Genomic DNA, 22108 nt, shown 5'->3' with positions numbered 1-22108 from the left:
AACCTATTGAAGGAGAAGCTTACTACTAGACTGGTATTGGATTTTCCAGACCTAGTGAAACCTTTTGTGGTGGAATGTGATACAAGTGGGAATTGCATAGAGACAGTTTTGCAACAAGAAGGGCACGTGCTTGCCTTTGAGATCCGAAGGTTGCAACATGCCGAGAAACACTTGCAAGTTTACAAGGAAGAACTTCTAGCCGTGATTCATGCTCTTACTTCATGGAAGCATTATTTGCTTGGGGCTGAATCATGGTGGTGAAGACGGATCATCAAAGTTTCAGATATTTTCTGGCCCAAACTAAGCTTTCCCATAAGCATATGAGGTGGGCAAGCTTTTTAACCATGTTTCATTTCCAGATTATCCATTCACCCGGAATGAAGAAAAGAGAACAGGAGAAGACGAGCAAGCGAGAAGAAAAGAAAGGAAGAAGAAGAGTAGAGAAGAAGAGAACGAAGGAAGGAGTAGAGGTGAAAGAAGTAGCAGAAGATGGAAAAAGGAAGGAGGGAGGTAGGAGAAGAAGAGGGAAGGAAGGTGATGAGGATATGGAAGAAAAACCAAAATAAAAAAATCCCAAAAAAATCGCCCGGCGGAGGGGGGAGAGGGGGGGGGGGGGGGGGGGGGGGGGGACGAAACCTAAATTTGAGCGAAACTGCCGTACTTGAGAGGTTTCGATGTTTTGTTTCGAAAGCTAGAAGCAAGTTTTTTTGTTACTATGGTCCAATGTCACATGCGGAAGCTCTGGGAGTCTTCTTTCATGTCTTCATCTGGGACTAAATCAGTGTTTAGCCTTGCTGAACTTGATGCTCTAATACCAATGTCACATGTACAAGCTCTAGGAGTCTTCTTTCAACCCTAAACACCACCCTAAAACAGCTTGATGCAAAACGCAAGCAAGAGAGATGAAGAGAAGAGAGAGAGAGAGCTGAGTTCTAGTATATTCATTTAGTACAAAAAGGTGTAAATTCATGGCAAGCCTTTGGCTGCCCCATCAAAAGGTAGCAATACCTAATCTACATCCTATTTAGGGACCCTACACCCTAGAGGACAGAGTGAATCAACTAATGAGCAAGTCATGCCTTATATAGGCCCTTGAATCCCTTATGGAGTCGCCGACCTACTGTCAGCTAGGTCTTGGACAAATATTTCATTAAATGCTGCAGCCTACAAACACTAGCCAACAGCCTCCTATGCCCTCGAATAGGTACTCCTACCCATACTAGCAACACAAGCTCCAAAATCTAGTTCTGATCTTGTCTTTATCTATTGCCCTTCAAGGATCAGCCCTAGGATCAGCATGTACATGTGCATGCACATGACACATTGCCTATCATAGAGAGTTGGATTCCATGAGAGATCATGTGCATGATGAGGATTTTGGTGGGATGATGTGGAAGCTAGAGGATTTCTTCAACCAAAGCAGATTGTCTTTCTTAAGGAAAGAAGGGGATCGCATGGCAAGGTTACTAGAAAGTACCTTGTCAAGTTCAAGAATTATTTGGCTTTGGATGCCAAGTGGGTGGATGAGAACTTCTTTGCACAGTATCCACAAGTTTTACAAGCATATCAAGAAGCTTTTCAATTAAGGACAACTAATTAAAAACCGAGGGGATGTCACTGGCCTTTGTATTTTGACATCCAAGGAACCAAAAACAAAGGAAAATGCTCAAGGTTTATATTCCACTGTATTGAGTATTCTAGAACTTAAGTGTTTTTATCCAAGTTGTATCCAAAAGAGCAACTCTGAGATTGAACGACATTAAATCTTCTGTATAAGAGTCATGGGACTAGCCATCTCATGAAGGCATTCTTTATCAGTGAAGGAAATCAGAACTGAGTACATGGATATAAATATTGTTAGTCTACCACAGTCAGACAGTGACATGGGCAGTTGGACTACAATAGAAACTAGTGTAAAAATCAAGAAATTGGTGTCAAAACCAAGGAATTGTTTGTGCATTCATTTGTTCATTTGATTTATGCTCGTGAGCATATCTGTGTAAGTGTGCGAGGGTAAGGGACACCCAGTTAAACCCAAGGACGAGCATGTGTGCATGTGTTTGTGTCTTCTAACATATAACAAGTGCATGTTGATCTTGACAGAAAGAGAATCATGCTGAGAAATTCCTGCCTGAGGTAGACTCTAGAGGTGCAAGGGGTGGGTGTATCTACCAGAGGGGTCACTTTATGTGAAGGGTGAAAACCATGAGGGCAAGATGCTCCCCAAAGCAGAGGACATTCCATGTCTCAAGAGCCAGAGAGAGAAGAGAGAGAAGCATAGAAAAGCAAGACCTAACAGTTAGGACAGAACGCACACCAAAAAGAAAAAGAGAATGTCAAGACCTAACAGTTGGAGGATGTCACCGAAGCATCAATATACAAGACGCTAATATGCAAAGGCATAACGCACACCAAAAAAGAAAAAGAGAAAAAATGGAGATTTATTTTTATTCTTTCTAAGATGAAAAAATTTGGGAAAAAAGTGACGTGGCACTAATACGTGGCAAGATAGTGACGCACGGTCATCTTACAGGCTTGGAATGATGCAACTAGCTTTTGGAAAGCAAAAGATTAAAAACTAAAACAAGAAGCTTTTATTATTAAAAAGATACTTTTTGGTCTATAAGTGAGTTTTAAAGCACTTTTCTGAAGTGCTTTTGGGCAAGAACTGTAAATTCAGCTATTCTCTCATTGTTGAGACGTGTAAAAAGACAAGAGAGCCTGCATCATTTTTAGCCTTTTGTGAAGGCAGTACTGATCAGCCTTTGGCTGAAAATTGTGTTTGGCTTTTCCCTTGCCCTTGTCTTGGGCAACAAAGGCCCCATCACCACGCATGCTAGAAGACTTGTTCTTCCGATTCTACTCCTCCTATAGCAACAAACCAACCAACTCTTCAAACAAGATTGGCTCAGGGTTACCCCGCATAGATAGAGTGAGCGATGTGTGGAAATTCGAGTAGGTTTCTGGCAAAGATGATAAGGTCCTGGAAACCAACTCCTTTTCGAAAATGACCTCATCAATGTTGAGTAGACGCTCCCAAAGATCCTGGATCTTCGTAAGATGATCAACCATACTATCACCTTCATTCTTGTCCAAGTTCTCAAGCTCTTTCTCGAGAAATGCAACCCTGGCCTCATTTTTTGCCTGATACATGGTTTCAAGTACATCCCAAGCTCGCCGTGAGGCTTGCAAAACCGAATATGCGGTATGATTAATCGCTTTACCGACAAAGTAATCAAAGCCATCGCTTGGGCATCTCGAGTATCCCATCTTTTCTGCTCCTGTGAGGGAGGAGTGGGTATTGCTGCTTGTTGAGTACCACGGCCAGGCATGTTAGGTGCTATGTCAACAGGGCATACATCTTCACCTGACACAACCCCATAATCCTTTGGCCACAAGAAGGTTTCGGACAATGAAACTACAGAGAGAGTAATTACTGCCATCCAATTTGTCCTCTTGGGACAAAATCCCAACTATATCAGTCGTATTTCCAACCATTTGCTCAAATCTCTTCACCAAGAGATATGCAAACACGTGCAACCAAATATGCTATAAAAAGCTCCTGCAAGCAAAATCCAAAATGCCAAGCAACCACAATGTCCTATGCAAATGTTTTGCCCCAAATTTCAAGCTGCAATGCTGAAAATCCTCAAATTTTTGAGCACCAATGGGCTAATTTATGTTTCAATTGCACATAATTGACAAAACCCCAAAAAATCTGTGTACCAATGGGCTTCAATTTTGCGATTAAGCAATGAGTTCACAAAAGCCCCAATTTTTTTGTCCCCCTCGTAAATGCAATTGTGCAAATTCTTAAAAATCTCAAATTTTTCTTGAATCCTGAACCCTAATGCTACCTTGCACTTTTGCCTACACTTGAATCTTACAATGAAGCAATGAATTCACAAAAGCCCTTAGATCCGACGAAAAATTTATTTACCTGAGTAGTTGGAACCCTGAATTTTCAGGTTTTGGTAGGCTCCGGACCCCTCTCCCCAGTGCTGCTGCTGCTGCTGCTGTTGGGTGGATGCGTCAGGCTACCAGCTGAGAGAGAGCAAGAGCTGGGTAGAATTGGAGCAGGCGGGCTCCACTTGTGGCAAGCAAGAACTGGCTAGTACTAGAGCACGCGAGAATGGGAGCTGCAGGTGGACAGAACAGGCGAGTAGGCCCTATCACCTTGACGGCGGCTTGCTGCCGGCGTGGCAACGAGTGAAGCAAGCGACAGGGCAGGCCGGTGCAAAGACAACCGGAGTGCAACGGCAACGGGGCAAGGCGGCGCGAAGACCACCGGGCGGCAACGAATTTGGCACAGCTGGCGTGAAGACCACCGGACGGAGCCGCTACGGCGACGGAATTTGGACCAAATTTTTGCCAATTCGTGGGCCTTGCCACGTAAGCCGCAAGTGCAGCTGAGCGTCGCCTGCACCGCCTCTTGTAATGCGAGCCCCGCTACTGGGCGGGGCGCCCAATTCGGTGGCCATGCAAGGCGGAGGAGGGCCAACCGGGCGGGGCAGAGGCGGCAAGGGAGAAGGCCGGATGGGGTCGCCTTAACACAGTGCCGGCTGGACTGTGCAGACGGAGGCGCACAGTGCAGACGGAAGGCCCGAGCGTCGGACGGACTGCGCAGGCGACGGAAAAACGCAGGAACCTCGCCAAAAGTCGGGCGCCAAAAACTGCACAGCCAGAGGGAAGCAACCCAGCTCTGATACCACTGTTGGGGGTTAGGGTGTCAGAGAAACAAAGACACACACAAAGATGCTCCACACATCTTTGTATCTCATCTACTTTCAGTAGCGATATCCATCTCTCACTCACTTGAGAGCTTGCTGCTGTGTACCATCTTTGTGTGTGTGTGTCTTTGTTTCTCTGAAACCCTAACCCCCAACACATGTGCCTATATATGAATGTGTCTGAGCCCTCTTGTGCACATAAGCATCATCATCGTGATTATTGGAAACTTCATCACCCATGGCGTCCTCTTGCAGGCTGTTGTACAGCTGAATCTGTTACAACCAAACCTATATCAGTTTTACTGTTAAAAACAGCCTTCCTATGGCCTCCATCATCATCATGGCCATGTGAGGAGCGGAGACTACTGGCTATACCCACCGTACCATGCGTACCGGATGTACTATGAGTACCTGTATATGTTGTACCTGCAAGTACCACGCGAAGCCGTTGATAGGCTTTTTTCCAGTCAAGTAGAAGGCATCAGCATATGAACATTGTGCTCCGCTTGGATGGCAAGAAGGCATGGCATGGCAGGATGATGAGCTTGTACGAGGCGTGGAATGCAAAGGCCGGTGTGAACACCTCCTATTGGGAAAGATCTCGATGCACAAGGGAGAACACGATTGGAAAGTTTGAGAGGAGGGCGATGATCTTACTTTTGACGCCCAGAAGCCATGCTGGCCGTGTATTGCGGAGGGAAGCCGCCCTTGTGTTGCCATGGAACGTTGTGGGGAGTGAAGGGGAAGATGCAAGGCTGGGCATAAGGCGCACAGAAGCACAGCATAAGGTGGATGATTGCAGTAACAAGGAGGGGCATGGTGTGAAGCAAGAAGAAGACAAGAGGCGAGTTGCTTAAGGGGAGAGCTTTCTGGAGACAGCTAGAGGGAGAGTTTGCTGTGGGTTTGGTTCAACAGAAGTTAAGCTACAAGGTCTGGTGTCAGAACACGCAGAGGGAAGGTGACAGGAAGGTGTTTGGAGCCATGCGTTGTGTGGCGGCTACCAAAGCATGCAGTAAGCAAGGAGTTGAGGAGGAGGCATGTAAGTTACTACAGGCCAGGAGGAGTAAAAAAACAAGGAGAATGGGGTGCTTGAGAGCAGCAGGAGCCTGTATGTCAGGCTGAACTGTGATGAGTATGCCGAAGGAAGCTCTCAGGAGGCAATTGTGCTTGTTTCAATGGAAGAGGCAGCTTGTGAAAGGGAGACGTGCTGCTGAGGCGGAAAAGCGGGCTGTGGCCTGTGTGTTGGAACTTGGGTTTGAAGTGAAAAGAGAACAAGCTGGAGCAAACGTGGGCTGCCAGGAAGAAGAAGGAAAAGTTAATGGTTGGATGTCATTTCTTAGGGGAAACGAAACAGAGAGCATCTGTTGAGTGCTGGCTAGGAGACGACCCATTGACTGTGAGAGCTTGCTCCGTGGTAGCTGTCAAGTATGCACAATTAAAGGGAGTGCGAATCACAGGTTGGCGATGCTTGTCCAGGCCCGAGGAAGGAGTTGCAGCCGCTTTGAAGGAACCATGTTCGTGAACTTCAAATATTGGTGGTCTTTCGCTGCTACTCAGTGCAGGGGTGCTGAAGGAGTATAGGCTGCTTCCTCTGAGACAGGCAGCTTGGGACCTTGGTTCTGCAGAGGCCGCCAGAATTGTCTTCATGGAGAGTTTGCTGCTGGCCGTGAGATGTTTGGAATCGTGGTCTTTTGCTGTGTTTTCTGAGAGCTGGTTGAAGCACCCCTTCTCATCATCAAGCCTGGCCATGCTGAGTGTTTGATGGTGAATGCATGTATTTGATATATGAGCACATGTCATGTTGGATACAAAGAGTTCTTCTTGTAGCATCCAAATTTAATGAAGTCCGGGGCTGCTCCAATCAGTTTTGTCTTCTCATTGTGGTCAATCATGTCTTTGAACTTGTTGGAGATCTTGTGGTATGCTTTGTTGTAACTTGTGGATGTGATGTTTCATTCTTGAGTGTTGGGTTTAGGATGAGTCTATCCTTTGGTTTTGTCTGGGTTGTTGGATGTTAGTTTGGTGAGAGCTTCACGGTGGAGCGTTGGGACGGAGCTATAGAGGTGGTCTACCCCTGGTGCTTCATTTGTTTGGGGCTTCCTACTGATTTTCGTAGATGTTGATTCCCGAGTGTGTTGATCGTTGATGGTGGATCAGTTATGATGGGACTGTTGGGTGGGTGTAGAGCGCTGTGGTGTTCTGATCAACGTGATAGAGGAGCTATAGAGTGGCAGTGTGAGCTCTACCACTAAAACTTATCACTGTCAATCCAACTGTACCTGCAGTACCGTGTGTTTCCCCTTTACAATCTACACTGTGTACATGCTGGATTGTACTTGTTGTACTTGATGATTGTACATGACTGTAAATGTTGATGCTGACTGATATGGCACTTGTGCGGATATTGCTTTGGCCGTTTCCCCAGGGACTGTTTCCACACCTCTCGGGTGGACTGCCGTGGCTCTTTGGCTCAAGGCCGAGTGGTCTAAATCATGCTATGCACTAGGTGGAGTTTCCTGCTACTACCATCAAAACTGAGGACGTGTGGAGATCTTAGCTGCCATCTCCAAGCCGTCGCCTCTACCTCTACACAGTATACCATGTGAGCGTGGCGATTCACATGAGCTCACAGGAATTCATGGACATGTGATATTTTTGGAACATTGTACTTGTGAACTGGATAACTTGGTGCTAGACACATGAAGCACCCCCATAGCTTGTAACAGCAAATAAATACTCCTTGGTAATATGACAAATTAATGTAGTGTCCAGTATTTTAAGTGTGCATGTTATTTTAAGTGGACAAATTGTGCGCCTTTATTTTTTTCAAGTGTTTAACGATCTTTAACCACATTAATAGTCGTGTGTGAACCCCGGATTAGTTACATTAGTATCAGAGCACAACTTTCCTTTTAACTAAGGAAAACGGTTCTGATTGGGGAATCACTAGGCTATTAGTGTGGTTAAGCCAAAGGCCAATCAATCCACTAGCCAAGCATCTACCAGATTTTCGGAGAGTTTGACGGACGATTTGGGAGATTTTTTCTCGCAGGTCAGCTAATTGTGCAAGTTTTGCACAAACCCTGTTAAGAACCATACGGCTACTTGCTTGTGAAAGAGGTGGAAATCCAGCTTTAGACCTCAAGAACATTTGGCTTCGCCAAGAGGACCTCCACTTTGTATTCAAGGACAAGGAAAATTCAACTCCAACAAACACAAAAAACTAAGTACACTTTGAGCACTGTAAGATTGTAGTATTTGTTATCTTTCTTCTGAAGTCTGCAAGACTATTGCATCGGCTATGTCCATCCTTACCCTTCTTACTTTGTGAAGACAATGTGAAATGTTTTCTTGCAGATTGTTATGAGAATCTGGAACTTGAGCCCACCTCTCCACCAACATACTTTTGGCCAACTTGGTGTGCTAGTGGTAAGAGTTTTGGATTTGGTTTGGCACTAGACTCAAGTGGTATTAATCCCAGAGTTCATGTGGATCGAAGCAAGTATTGCTAGTAGAGCCTTGGCGACTTTACTGTTCACTTAGTACTCTCTAGATCTATGTTGACTAGGCTCAGTGGTACGATTCCTAGAACCTAGGTAATGAGTCACAAGTGGTACACTTCCCAGTGCTCATTAGGACTTGGTCGTCCCGTGTTTTGTGGATGTTGAGGACTCTTGGATTATCGAGGACTAGATGGTCTTAGACTTCTGGATTTTACATGAAGATATGGTTTTGGACTTCTGGATTATGTGGCTCCTCTTACAATTCAAGACAACTGCTTAGAAGAGGGGGATGATGTCCCCATTTTCGGGATTTACATGCATTTATCACTATACATTCATGGACTTTTGGACAAGGTTTGGGAATGGGAGGTTATCAACGATTGGGTTCCCGGCACTTTGGCATACTTGTGGACGCCCAAGAACAGATTCTGGCTTTGAATTACGGAGGGTGTGTGCCTGATGCGTCCTTGGAGTGACAAGATGAACACGTGTGGAAAACAATTCTAAGACATGTTATTTTTGTGAGTTCACATCTTTATTAAAAGATGTGGATAAATTTATTGTAGAAGGCAGAGCTATTCATTGTTTTGGACGCCCAGGGTCCTTGGACATTACACATACACTATGGATTTAACCTTAGCCTTGTATTTTTGGGACGAAATGAAATCAAGAAAGCAATAGCGAAGAGTAACAGCATGTGCATGTGTCAGCCCTCTTGTGCACATGAGCATCACCACAGCATCCTCCTGCAAGTTGTTGTACAGCTGAATCTGTTGTTGTGCGACCAAACACTAATCCTAGCTATGGACTCATACGGACTTGTATGGGTTGTTCCATGCATGGACTGTACGGAATGGATAGAAACCCTAAAACTGCATTCAGCAACCTTTTTGTACCACATTAAATATGGAAAACCCTGACACCAATTATCTCTCTCTTCGTCTCTCTCCTCTATCTTAATCATGTTTTAAAACAGCATCTTGTTCATAATCAAGCTTAGGGCTGTGGATCAGTACACGTGCAAGCAACACCTAAGCACAAGGGGATAGTAGCATTAGAGACATGGCTCCACGTGCAAAGTCCTTGGTGTCCCATATTACCAGAACACACCCATCGGATGTAAGCACGGAGTAGTCTCAAGGCCTCGAGTCGAGGTCTGAGGAGCTCTCTCTCAAAATGACTCATGAAGTCAGTTTGAGAGAGAAAGAGAGAGAGCAATAATCAAAGAAGTGAGAGTGCAGAGATAATGATGAAATTAAAAGAGTAATTAGACTGTGCATCATGTTGTGTTTCTATTGTACCATCTGCACCATGTGTACCTATTGCATTGTACTTATTATACTTGATGATTATACATGATTGTACCTAATAATGCTGATGTGGCAGTTGTGCAGATATTGCTCTGGAGCTATTTCCACACCTCAGGTGGACCGCCGTGGCTCTTTGGCTCCAGGCTGGGTGGTCTAATTCATGCTACGTGCGAGGTGGAGTTCCTGCTACCATCAGAACCAAGGACGTGTGGGGGTTTTCTTTGTCGCCCGTACCTCTATAGTACCATGTGAGAGTGTGGAGATTGAAGACAGGCTTCTATGCTTTTATGGATTCCATGAGTTCACAGGTATCCATGGACATGTAACATCTTTTGGGATATTGTACTTGAAAACTGGATAAGCACTCATTGGAGCACCCCCATAGCTTGTAACAGATAAATACACCTTGGTAATATGACATAAATTCCAAGGGGGGGTTCCAAGGGGGGGCTGGACCAATCTGATCCTAGTGTAGTGTCCAGTAAAGTGCTAAGTGGATAAATTGTGTGCCTTTATTTTAAGTGATTAATCGCAGTAATAGTCATGTGTGAACCCCCAGATTAGTTACAAGAGAAATGCATGAAAATGTAAGAATCTAATCAAGAAGTTGGAAAAATTGCATGATTACAAATTTCTCTTGCAATAGAATGGCTGGCAGTAGTCAAAGCACATAAATGCTTTGCTCAGCAACAATGAGGCCAAAGGGAGCATAGACCCACGGTGTGGGCTTGTGATTTGGGGAGGGGAGGTCCCGAGTTCAAATCCTGACAGGCTGGGCCGTTGGTATTGCGGTTGCTTTGTGGTCACGAGTTGTAACACCCTCAGGCAGGAAGACCAAGCCGCCTCCAAGCCAATACCAAATTGTGACTGCATAAGGATCTACTCAAGGGGAAAATAAAGTGCCTCATTAACGAGTGTGGTGCACGCATAACAATTTAACTAATTACAGCAGAGACCTCGCCCATATGTTGTAGTCGAGGGCAAATACCTTTGGGTGTAAAGGAGGCCGGGTATTCTATTAGTTTAGTTTATAGAACTTGTGGAAAAAAGATTTAGACCCTGCAGCTTTACTTACACTTGCTCTACTGACCCAGCATTGGAGGGAAGTCAGAGATCAAGTGAGTCCAAATCATGAGGGCTGCAAGGGAGCACAGTCCCCCGTGGGGCTTGATTCATAGATGGTAGACCCCGGTCCTATAAGCACGCTACCCCAAATGCCATAACGGTCACTGCAAACATGGCATAAGGCATCCCATTCTCCACACACAGCATCAGCTCGGAGTTTAACACCCTACCTAGAAGTCTATATTTCAGTCTTAAATCTGTGTCAATAGCCAGCTAGACAAGAAACCAAAGTGGTTACCAGCAGTAAGGAATATAAGAGTTCCATCTTCTGCAGGTTTCTTCGAGCCTGAAACAGGTGCCTGCTCAATAAATGTGAACATCAATGAACCCTTTCTTTACTTGCTGGAGGCTTACAACGAGACACTCCACCACTGTTGACAAACAAGACAAGCGTAAACATGTGAGGTTATAGCAGTACTGTCTACCTCCAGAAATAGAGCACCAGTAGCTTTCACAAGATCAAATATTGCTTTGGAAGTTCCACCATCCACTGTTGACACATCCACATACCTGCATGGTACGTGACCAAAAAAACAAACCTTAGCGGAAAAAATTGTAAAGTCGAGACTTCATAAGAGTAAGATAACAAACATACTTTTTCCTCAAGTCAACAAGACTGCTATGGAATTAAAGTTGAGAATTCTACATCTTGACAGGGCTGTGAGTAGCAAAAAATGGAGTTTAAATGACTAAATATTAAAGCTTGCAGCTTGCAAGCTACAAAAGAGACTACTAGCACTAAGGACTCCTACAAGAGCCGATAAATAAGACCAATATGAGTGTACCCAATGCCTTGCATTAATGAGTTCTTTTACCAGCTTCAAAGAGTTGCCTATATTTTGAAGATAGATATCGAGTACCCATTCCGTCTAAGGATGAACCTAAAACAACACTTACTACTCAATAAACACTTTGGGTTTGAAGTGACATTATTTGTGTTTGACTAGCATGCTACCCACTTTTATGAATGATGGGTTAAGGCCATTTTGAGTAAAATGTGTGACTATACTTTGAATGATATTTTTTATGTATAGTAGATCTAAGGAGTAGCATATTGAACATATGAGAAAGGTGTTACAGACACGTAAAAATCGTTACCTCAATGTAACTTATTTGAAAAAGAAGAGAAGTATTTAGGAAATCCAAGGAAGAAATCCAGGGAAAGCATCTCCATAAGTGATTTCTTTAAGAAAAAAGTATCTGGGACATAAATTAGGCCTCACAACATGGGCTGATTCTTATACTAAATCCTAACCATAACCCTAACTAGTGGCTTAGCACTAACCCTGGCCGTAAATGATAGCCTAATATGGGCCATGGCGCATGCATCCAACGACTAAGGATGATGCATGTGACACCCCCTCCCAGCTTGGAACAATCGAGAGAATGACAGCACCCTGATGCTCCATATGGATTTAGACTCTTGCAATTCAATCTAGTTTTAGTTCTATCTACTATGAAGAACTAGTTGTTGGATTCAGCAAAAATCTCGTCAATCAAAATTGTCTCATGTGCATCTTGATGAAGGTCTATGTTACACAGTACACCCATACTTGTTCCCAGCCAGTAAAATGGGTACTATATGAGTTTTGTCCAACTCATCCTCATGTTAGGTCATCCCATGTGCACTTCCTCAACCATCATGGAAGGTGATGACACCATATCTCCTGTTAAAACCACTAAATAGACTGAAGGCTAACCTTCATACACCTAATCTGAAACTTTGCATATTGCTGCAACTTTTAGGCTGAAAACCAACTCATCCACCACAGTTGGAGACCTTGCTGGTGTTGCCACTAAATCTGAGTTACTAGTCACCTCCTCTTGTTCAATCATTGGTTCAAACTCTCCAAATCTTCAGTACCTTAAAAATCTCCCTCTTTTAGAGAAAACCCCTGCTATTGAGCTCTAGCCCTTAGTGAAAAACATCCTAGGTCATCTCTTCCATTCTAGCTATATCTGCAAACTTGGCTCTTGTTGTTAAGTGCTGAGGGTCTAAACTACTGATCTGTATCATGTACAAAAAAGAAGTGTTACAATTGAATCTCTGGTACAAAAGATGACAAGAAATGAAGACATCAAATCACAGCCCAAACATCTCCTGGCCAGCCAAGGCTCTTAAGAGAAACGAGCTGTAGAAAGACTAGCGCTGAGGAATGCAGATGATTAGATGTGCTGAGGGATGACACGTGGACATCCGGTGTCTGTATTCTTTGATAAAGGAGCCTCAGAGGACATCATCTAGGACAATGTGGTTAAACAGTTGAAGCTGCATACGACAAAGGACACCAGGGGAGTAGTCTTAGCCACTGCCATGAGAGGCAAGCAGAAGAAGTCAAAGCAGTTTCAGGTTGCTCAAACATTGGAGGATGCTCCGCTAGCTTTTGGGGATTTTCTATGATAATCGTTCTTTCAAAGTGACACCATTGAATCAAGTGGCTGTTATTCTAGGCCAACCATGGTTGTATGATCATGCAAGTGTCAAGGAGCATAGTTGACATTCCAGGACAATTCTGGCCAACACTTGGAGATTGTTAGGGAAGCTTTGCAGTCTCACTCCGGACACATTGTAGTGATATCTGCCTTTCAGATGAGGTGGGCGATACGCAAGGGTGGTCAAGCATGTTTGTTGTGTGTTTAAGCTATGAAATCGGACGAGTTGGGAGATTCGGCGGCAGACAGGCAGTGCATTATTCTGGATGAGCATGGACATCTCTTTGGTTCCAATATGCCCAAGCAACTACCTCTATCCTGGCCCGAGCACCACCATATCAGTGCACCGTCCTAAGCAGCTAAGCTGAAAGAGCTTAAGCAATAGTTGGACGAGATGTTGTCCAAAGGGTTGGTCCGTACAAGCTCCTCGCCTTTTGAAGCTCTAATACTCTTGGTCAAGAAGGATGGGTGTATGCATTTGTGTGTGGACTACTGGACGATGAACAAGCTCACCGTCAAAAACAAGTTCCCACCACCTCGCATTGCTGACTCAATGGATCAGCTTGCCGGGGTGAAGTGGTTTAGTAAGCTAGATCAAAGATCCACATACTATCACATTCGCATACATCTAGATGATATTCTAAAGACAGCTTTCCGGACTATGCTAGGATTAGTAAAGTTCCTTGTGATGCCATATGGGTTGATAAACACCCCAACTACCTTCAACAAGATGACATCCCGGACTTTTCAGCCTTTTCTCGAGATATTTATCTCTTCTTTGACGATATCTTGGTCTATAGTGGGACCAAAGATGAGCATGGGAAGCATGCGGAGACTATAACCAGAAAGGCAACTGTAACACAGAAATCTTATCAATCATGAAAAACTGAAAATACACATTAGCATGCCAGATAAAAGAAGATGACAACTCTGCATAGTACACCACACTAGGGGCCAGAAGATGGCTGAACCCTCCCCCCCCCCCCTCTTTATGGTTAGATTACCAAAAAGGAGTCTGCTTCCAAATACAACTTCACGGGTGCCCAAGGATTCTCCACTGGCTAGCACCTATCTCTTCCAATACAATATGAAAGCAAAACAAAAACATTTGCAGAATTTGTTGACGATCCTCAACACAAGAGGGCACTTCCGGCATCAAGCACATGCAAGACAACTATGGACAGCCCATAGCACTCCCACATCAGCCCGGAACAACCTTGCATCTTCACCTTCCTCCTGTATGCCTCACAAAACGAGTCGACCAGCCTTGAAGGGCTATTTACAGTAGTCGACCAGCCCTCAGTAGTCACAAGCCATACACAAATCTAGAAGTCTCCGATCAATAGAGAACCTGTCCCCATGAATCGATCAGCTTTTCTCTCCCGTTTTATGACCTGTCCAGCCACTTTTTAAGGCTGTAAAACTGACGGCCAGTGACAGGGAGCATCTAGAAGGAGTCGGCCAGCATCTCCCATACACCAGGTGGGTTTTTGTCGTGGTAGATGGCTGAAAACAACCTGTAGAACCAATCGACCAGCTCCCATTCACCAGAAAAGCATGCGCCTACAACAAATCTGGAGTGTTCCCCCAGTAATATAGACTCCCCGCTGAAAATAGCTCAATCGTGTGCTTTACTTGTCCATAAGGAGGCGCCTACAAGAGTTTGGTACAAATCAGGTACGATGCCCACCTTATGGCTACCGCATGTATTAAATATGTCCTGTCCAGTGTGTAAACATATAAGTTGTCCGCAAAACACATGTAGACCACCTGTCCGTCCCAAACAAGTGTGCACGTACACGTCCACAGGGTGCCCAAGCGTCCCCAGCCCCATGGACAACATAGGCAAAAATCTCAGGCATTGTCCAGGCAAAGAAGGCAAGTCATCCAAAGGTAAAATCAAAGTCATGCACACAGGAGTGTAGCTAGACTAGAAGAAACACCCATCTGCTCAGTTGTATCAACTAAAATGTCCAGGGCTCATAATCCTTTCGCAACCTTCCCAGAACTTAAATACAGAAAATCTCCAAGATAGCTAGTCACAGGGAATCACATCATGTCAAGCTCCATAAGCCATACATGTACACCATGTCAGGCCCCACAAGCCACATGTACTATCATGTCGGGCTCCATGAGCCATACATGTACTGTCATGTCGGGCTCCATATGCCACACAAACACACCATGTCAAGCTCCACCAACCATACATGTATGTCATGTCAAGCTCCATATGCCACACATGAGCAGTAGACAAACAGAAGCTGTGAGGAATTTTGTGACGTTCCCCCCGGCTTCTAAGCAATTGACCGCAACTGAAAAGCTTCCAAGTAGGCCTTCAGAAGCTCCGGATAATCCGCAAAATAATCCTCGTCCATTTATTTTGCATCCATAGCCGAATAGTTTTTAAACTTCACAAGATACCTGCGTACTAGCTTGCCACCTACATGCTTACGCTCTTTAACTATCTGCTCAGGTTGCAATACCTCCTCAAGTTCAGCCACTTATGGTGGATCCTCCAAAACTGGTTCCATAGGAGGTGGTCCCACATATGGCCTCAACAAGCTGACATGAAATGCATTGTGTGTTTTCCAATGATCAGGCAATACTAATTTATATGCCACTTCATTTATCTTCTACAAGATCTGGAATGGCCCATAATACCTGTTTGAAAGCTTAGGAAACCGGCCTTCTTTGCCTGGCCGCTTTCGAAGGCGTGCTTTCTCAAACTTAAGTAATACCCAATCACCTTCTTTGAACATAACCTCTCGCCTGTGCTTGTCAGCTGCCTTTTTCTGCTTAGCTTTAGATCTTTCTATGGCTATCCGAACCTGTGCAAACGCAGTATCCAAATCTCGGACATACTCATCTGCTGCAAAGATTTCATCTTTTGTTCGTAAGATAGGTGGAAGCACCGCCTTGCCATAGACTATCTCAAACGGAGCCTTATTTGTTGAAGAATGCAAAGTGTTATTGTCCACAAACTCAGCCAATGGCAAATACTTTTCCCAATCAAACTTCTGCTCATATACATAACACTTGAGCAAGTTAAGTACGGTTGAATTTGCAATTTCACTCTGACCATCTGTTTGAGGATAATAGGCTGATAAAAAACTCAACTTTATACCCATGTTATCAAACAATGCCCACAAAAATAAACTGGTCGTCCGAGGATCTCTATCCCCCACAATAGACTTGGGCATGCCATGACGCCCGAAAATCTGAGCCAAGAATAACTTTGCCATGTGCTCTGGCTTGATTGTCTTCCTCACAAGAATGAAATGTGCCTGTTTGCTACAACGATCAATGATAGTCCATATGGCATCATTACCATGTGCCGATCTCGGCAAATCCATAATGAAATCCATGGCAATGCTTTCCCATGGTTCTTGTAGAATGGGTAAGGACTGAAGCAAACCAGGTGTTTTGTGTCTGTCAAACTTCAGCTTTTGAGACACCAGGCATTCACGAACATAAATCTCAATATCCCTGCGTAGAGTTGGCCAAAAGAAATATCTTTCCAAAGCCTGTGCAGTAGCCAGAATACCACGATGACCTGCATATGGAGGAGCATGACACTCTTCCATAACCTTTGGCACAATTCGTGGACTACACAAATACGGTTTTGCATCATCAAAAAACCATCTCGAATTGAATAAGATGGGACAGCAATACCATCATTCAAATCAGCCCAAATAAGCTAATAATCTATGTCCAAGCATACATATCCCACATCGCTAACAAGTCCTGATGATAAGCGGTAATCACTACATGCACTTGAGGCCTGCGGAGAAAGCATCCGCTACCAAATTCTTCTTGCCTGGAGTATGCAAAATCTGAAAATGGAACATGGACAAGAAATTTGCCCACCTTAGATGCTTTTCTGAGAGTTTAGACTATGTGAGAAAGTGTTGTAAACTCTGATGATCTGTTTTAACCATAAATTCAACCCCAAAAGATAATGCTTCCATGTTTGAAGGGCATGAATAACGGCCAACAACTCTTTCTCATAGACCTGCAAATATAATTCTACATGTTGTAGGCTGCGGCTTTCAAAAGCCACACATGTCCCTCTTGGTTTAAAACAGCCCCCAAACAATCTCCACATGCATCACACTCGACCACAAAAGGTCTATGCACATCTAGAATAATAAGGACAGGCCCTGAGATGATAGCGTCCTTCAACTTTTGGAAAGCTGTCCTTTCTGAATCTGACCAACGGAATGCAACTTTCTTCTTCGTCAAATCATGCAACGGAGAAGCCAAGAAAGCAAAGTGTCAAATAAATCGACGATAATAAGAGCATAAACTAATGAAGCTCCTAACTCGATGAACATTCTGAAGCTCTTGCCAGTCCTTAATGGTTTGAATCTTTGCAGAATCCATGCGTACACCATCTTTTGAAACAATGTGCCCCAAATAATGGATCTCTGACAAAAAGAATTCACTCTTCTTTCCATTGATGAAAAGCTTGTGTTTCTTGAGCTCTTCATCAAAAACAATGGCGAGATGCTCTTTATGCTCAGCCTCACTCTTTGAAAAGATAATAATATCATCAAAGAAAGTTCCTATGAACTTGGGGTGAGATCTAAAAATTATGTCCATCATTCTATTGAAAGTGGCAGGAGCATTTGTAAGACCAAATGGCACCACCAAATACTCATATAGTTCAAATGATGTTCTGAAAGCCATTTTGTGCACATCTTGAGGTTCCACTCTAATCTGATGGTAGCCACTCTTAAGATGAATGCGACTGAAACAAGCAGCTCCCTCAAGTTTATCAAGAATATCATCAATTCGAGGAATCGGAAACATGTTCTTGATAGTAATTTTGTTAAGGGCCCTGTAATCAACACACATTCTGTATGTCCAAACCTTTTTCTGCACAAGTAAAACTGGAAAACAATAAGGCGAAGAACTTGACCTTATCAACCCCTTCTCAAGTAAATCATTCACTTGAGTCGTGATTTCCTCTTGTTGGGCAGCACTCATCCTATAAGGAGGTCGGTTAGGAGGAGAGCTACCAAGGATTATGTCAATGGAATGATCCTCTGGCCTCTCTGGGGATAACTGTCCAGGTAGGGAGTCGACAAAACAATCAACATAATCACTTAAGAAATCAATCTTATCTTGATCTACGGGATTTACAATATCATGCTCAACATTATCACGTACAAAGACCAAGTAAGAACAAGCTAATTTCTTTATTGCCTTGGAAATAGAAATGTGGCTTACAACGGGTATGGTACTCCCAGTAGTACCCGCATCAATACAAACTTCCCTACCTCCATAGTTGTCAGATACGATACCGTACAGGAAAATACAGTACGATATTTATAAAAAAATCTTAGCGTACGATAAAATACGGTGTTTTTAAAAAATACTTATAAACTTAGGTATTTCCAAGTCCAGATATGGAGTATTTTAGAAAGGAGGGATGCACATAGTACAGAGGAAGCTCAAACAGCCATAGATAAGCAAAAGAAAGACCATTACCTACGAAAAAAATTAAATTTCTTTTGGGGAATTTTTGTTGAGAAAAAAAACAAAGAAAAAAACCGAGTACGTACAGTATTTCGTATGATGTGCTGTCGTACGTCGTACGGAAACAACCATGCCTACCTCTATGAGTAAACATAACTTACTTTTCTTTGTGCAAAATCTTGGGATCCAAATGATTATGCCATGGCATCCCAAGTATGACATCACATCCCGTAAGTGGTGCTGCGAGAAAGTCTTCATGATCCAAATATCCCTCAATCTGTATGCGAAGCTTCTCGATAATGGGAGTGACCTTAACTTCCTTGCCCTCAAAACGAGCATCTGCATGAAAGTCCATGCCCAATTCCTCGAGCTTTAGCCCTAGAGCAACAACCATCTGTATGGATATAAAGTTATCTGTTGAGGCATTATCAAAAAGGAATAAAGCTGTTTGATCCTTTAACACGCCACATGATCCCTTTGGTTCATGTGGAGTGTTACCCTGAACATCAGATATAACATTCACACTCGATTTTGCATCCTGCACATTATTCTTTTTGGGATTCTAGAGACATTGAGATTCCATGTGATCCTTACTCCCACATGAGAAGCACTTCCCATCTCTCATGCAATCAAAAATATGTTGTCTGGACTCGACAGCTTAAGGTCATCCTTTTTACCCCCCGGCTTCTTTTACGATCCCCCTTTTGCATCCTTGGACTCATTGGGCATAAACTTAGGTGGCCAATGAGTCCATTTCCAGCTCTGAATTTTCCCTTGTATGAGCTGAATTCTTGTCTTTTTGATGCTCCCTTACCATGTAAGTCCTCGGAAATAGTAGCTGAGTATATGAGCTCTTGTAGAGTGTTGTGGGGATACATTGCAAGGCTCTTCTGAATGATTCTTTGCAATCCTGACTCAAACTTTCTTTTCTTCTCGTCCTCACCAATCATCATGAAAGGTGTGACTTTGAGAAGAAACTGCCAAAACTTTAAGGCATAAGAGAAAACGGATTCGCCTTCATCTTGTGTTAGCCAATCCCATTCCTTTCGTACATCCTTCTCGAAGTGACGGGGAAGGAACTGATCATTGAATTGCTCTTTGAAAGCACTCCATGTACGAGCAAACGTCTTGTCCAAAAGCTTTGCCATCCACCAATCACTTGCTATTTCTTTAAGATGCATACCCACATGCCTCAGCATAGATTTCTCGATGAAGTCCTCAGTGCAAAAGACTTTCAAATTGCCTTATGAAAGCAAGTGCCTTGGTGGTATCCAGCTTTCCATTATAGCTCTTGAATTTGATGTCCTTGTCCCCTGACTTGAACTCTTTGGCCTTCTTGTTGTGACGAGCATCCCGACGCTCTAAAAAATCATCCTCTTCGTCAGGTCTACAGTGGCGACGGTGCCCAGGTCTAGGGCTGGTTTCCCGTGCAACACCCTCCACTCTGGATGAAACTCTAGGAGCAAGAACATACCTAGAAGGTGGAGATACCACCAACACCGCATGAAAATCTTCTGCTGTCACATGCACTCTGCACTATAGTGCATGGTGACAAGATGACTCATCATCATCAGTGCAACATTGTACAGTATTAGTACCCTTCAGGATGATAATTGTCGTACGTCGTGACCCCATTGTAATCCTTAGTCCAGGATATGTTAGGCACGAGCTACGTAGGTCATTCCTCAACCATAGCGAGTCAATCAGTCAATTAAGTCCCTTCACCCACTTGAAGAGATTCATTCATGCATGTAGAGTCAACAGAAACCTTAGGGTTTGCATTAGAAAGCACTCTGCATATTGCATATCATTCATCCATTGCACATAGATCATTGCAGAAGCCTTGAAATAGCATCTGGTATCCTTCAGATATTTATTAGTATTTATCTGGTATTTTTTAATATTTACAGCATTTAAATATCATTTATATTACTAGATGAATCCAGGAACATGTCCAAATTCACCTTTTAGGAACGTGCATGTTATATATACTCATGGTAGTCAACCCACAAGACTATATAACTATCAACTCCATTATGCATAGTATGGACTAGATACTACGACATCCCCACTAACGTCATCAGTGCCCAATAGTGGGTGTAGAACACTGTATCAAGATATGCTCTCACACACACACTCCACACACGCACACACACATGAAGAGCATATATTCACACACAGCCCCTCGTACTGAATTTCTATCAAACCTCCAAAGACGCAGGATAGACTCAGTCATAATGAAGCCTAGCACTAAGGGAAGTAGCAAATAGAAAGAATTAGTCCAGCAAATAAGTAGTTGATAGGGCAAATGCACCGCTAAAGATAGAAAGAATCAGCACAATATCAACTGGCCACCACTCGGACGAAAACTTCACAATGTGAAATCTGCATGTCCGCTAATACGGCTGAATTATATACCTAGATGAATCCAGGAACATGCCCAAATTCACCTTTTAGGAACGTGCATGTTATATACTCATGGTAGTCAACCCACAAGACTATATAACTATCAACTCCATTATGCATAGTATGGAGTAGATACTACGACATCCCCACTATCGTCAGCAGTGCCCAATAGTGAGTGTAGAACTCTGTATCAAGATATGCTCTCACACACGCACTCCCCACACACACACACACACATAAAGAGCATATATTCACACAAAGCCCTTCGTACTGAGTTTCTGTCAAACCTCCAGAGACGCAGAACAGACTCAGTCATAATGAAGCCTAGCACTAAGGGAAGTAGCAAATAGATAGAATTAGTACAGCAAATAAGTAGTTGATAGGACAAATGTACCGCTAAAGATAGAAAGAATTAGCACAATATCAACTGGCCGCAACTTGGACGAAAACTTCACAATGTGAAATCTACATGTCCGCTAATACAACTGAATTATATACCTAGATGAATCCAGGAACATGCCCAAATTCTCCTTTTAGGAACGTGCATGTTATATACTCATGGTAGTTAACCACAAGACTATATAACTATCAACTCCATTATGCATAGTATGGACTAGATACTACGACATCCCCACTAACGCATTATTTAGCATGAACAAGTCGTGTAGCACTTAATGCTATAGTCGGCCAGCATTAAATGCCAGCCGACCAGCACTTGTGCATATAAATAGCATTCCATAGCACTCATTCTAGTCATCTCATAAATCAGCCATCAAGCGATTGAAGCATTCATCACTTCAGCCTTCAGCACAAGGAGCATACGCGATTGAAGCCTTCATCACATCAGTCCTTAGCGTTTTCAGCCAGCGCTTCATCCTTCAGCAGCTAGGAGCATCAACGCATGTGCATTCAGCCTTCATCGACAAAACACATCAGCATACAGCATTCAGCCCATCAGGAGACCTTGCGTTTTCTGCACAGAAGCAGTTTTCAGCATAAATATCTTCATCGTTTTGCTACAACACTTTGGTGAAGGTAAAACTCAGCATTCATATGCATTTCAGCATGCATTCACAGCCTAGAAACAGTCCCAATCAGCCCTACCTCAGCCTCATATTTG

General features: G+C 43.6%; 1 protein-coding gene across 1 annotated transcript in view; it reads right to left on the bottom strand.

Annotated features, from left to right (window-relative positions):
- Nucleotides 1-22108, bottom strand: part of GLYR2 (glyoxylate reductase 2) — a 62420-nt gene that overhangs the window by 22569 nt on the left and 17743 nt on the right. The window contains exons 6-7 of the mRNA XM_086812330.1: nt 11094-11178; nt 10907-10967 (exon numbers count right to left, since the gene is read on the bottom strand). Coding sequence (XP_086668456.1) covers nt 10907-10967; nt 11094-11178 — 146 coding nt within the window. The remainder of the gene's footprint in view (nt 1-10906; nt 10968-11093; nt 11179-22108) is intronic.

The sequence above is a fragment of the Cibotium barometz genome, chromosome 18 (assembly GCF_041138505.1).
Source record: "Cibotium barometz isolate CiBa-2024 chromosome 18, ASM4113850v1, whole genome shotgun sequence".
NCBI classification, from domain to species: domain Eukaryota; kingdom Viridiplantae; phylum Streptophyta; class Polypodiopsida; order Cyatheales; family Cibotiaceae; genus Cibotium; species Cibotium barometz.
This window is presented reverse-complemented; position numbering and strand designations above follow the sequence as displayed.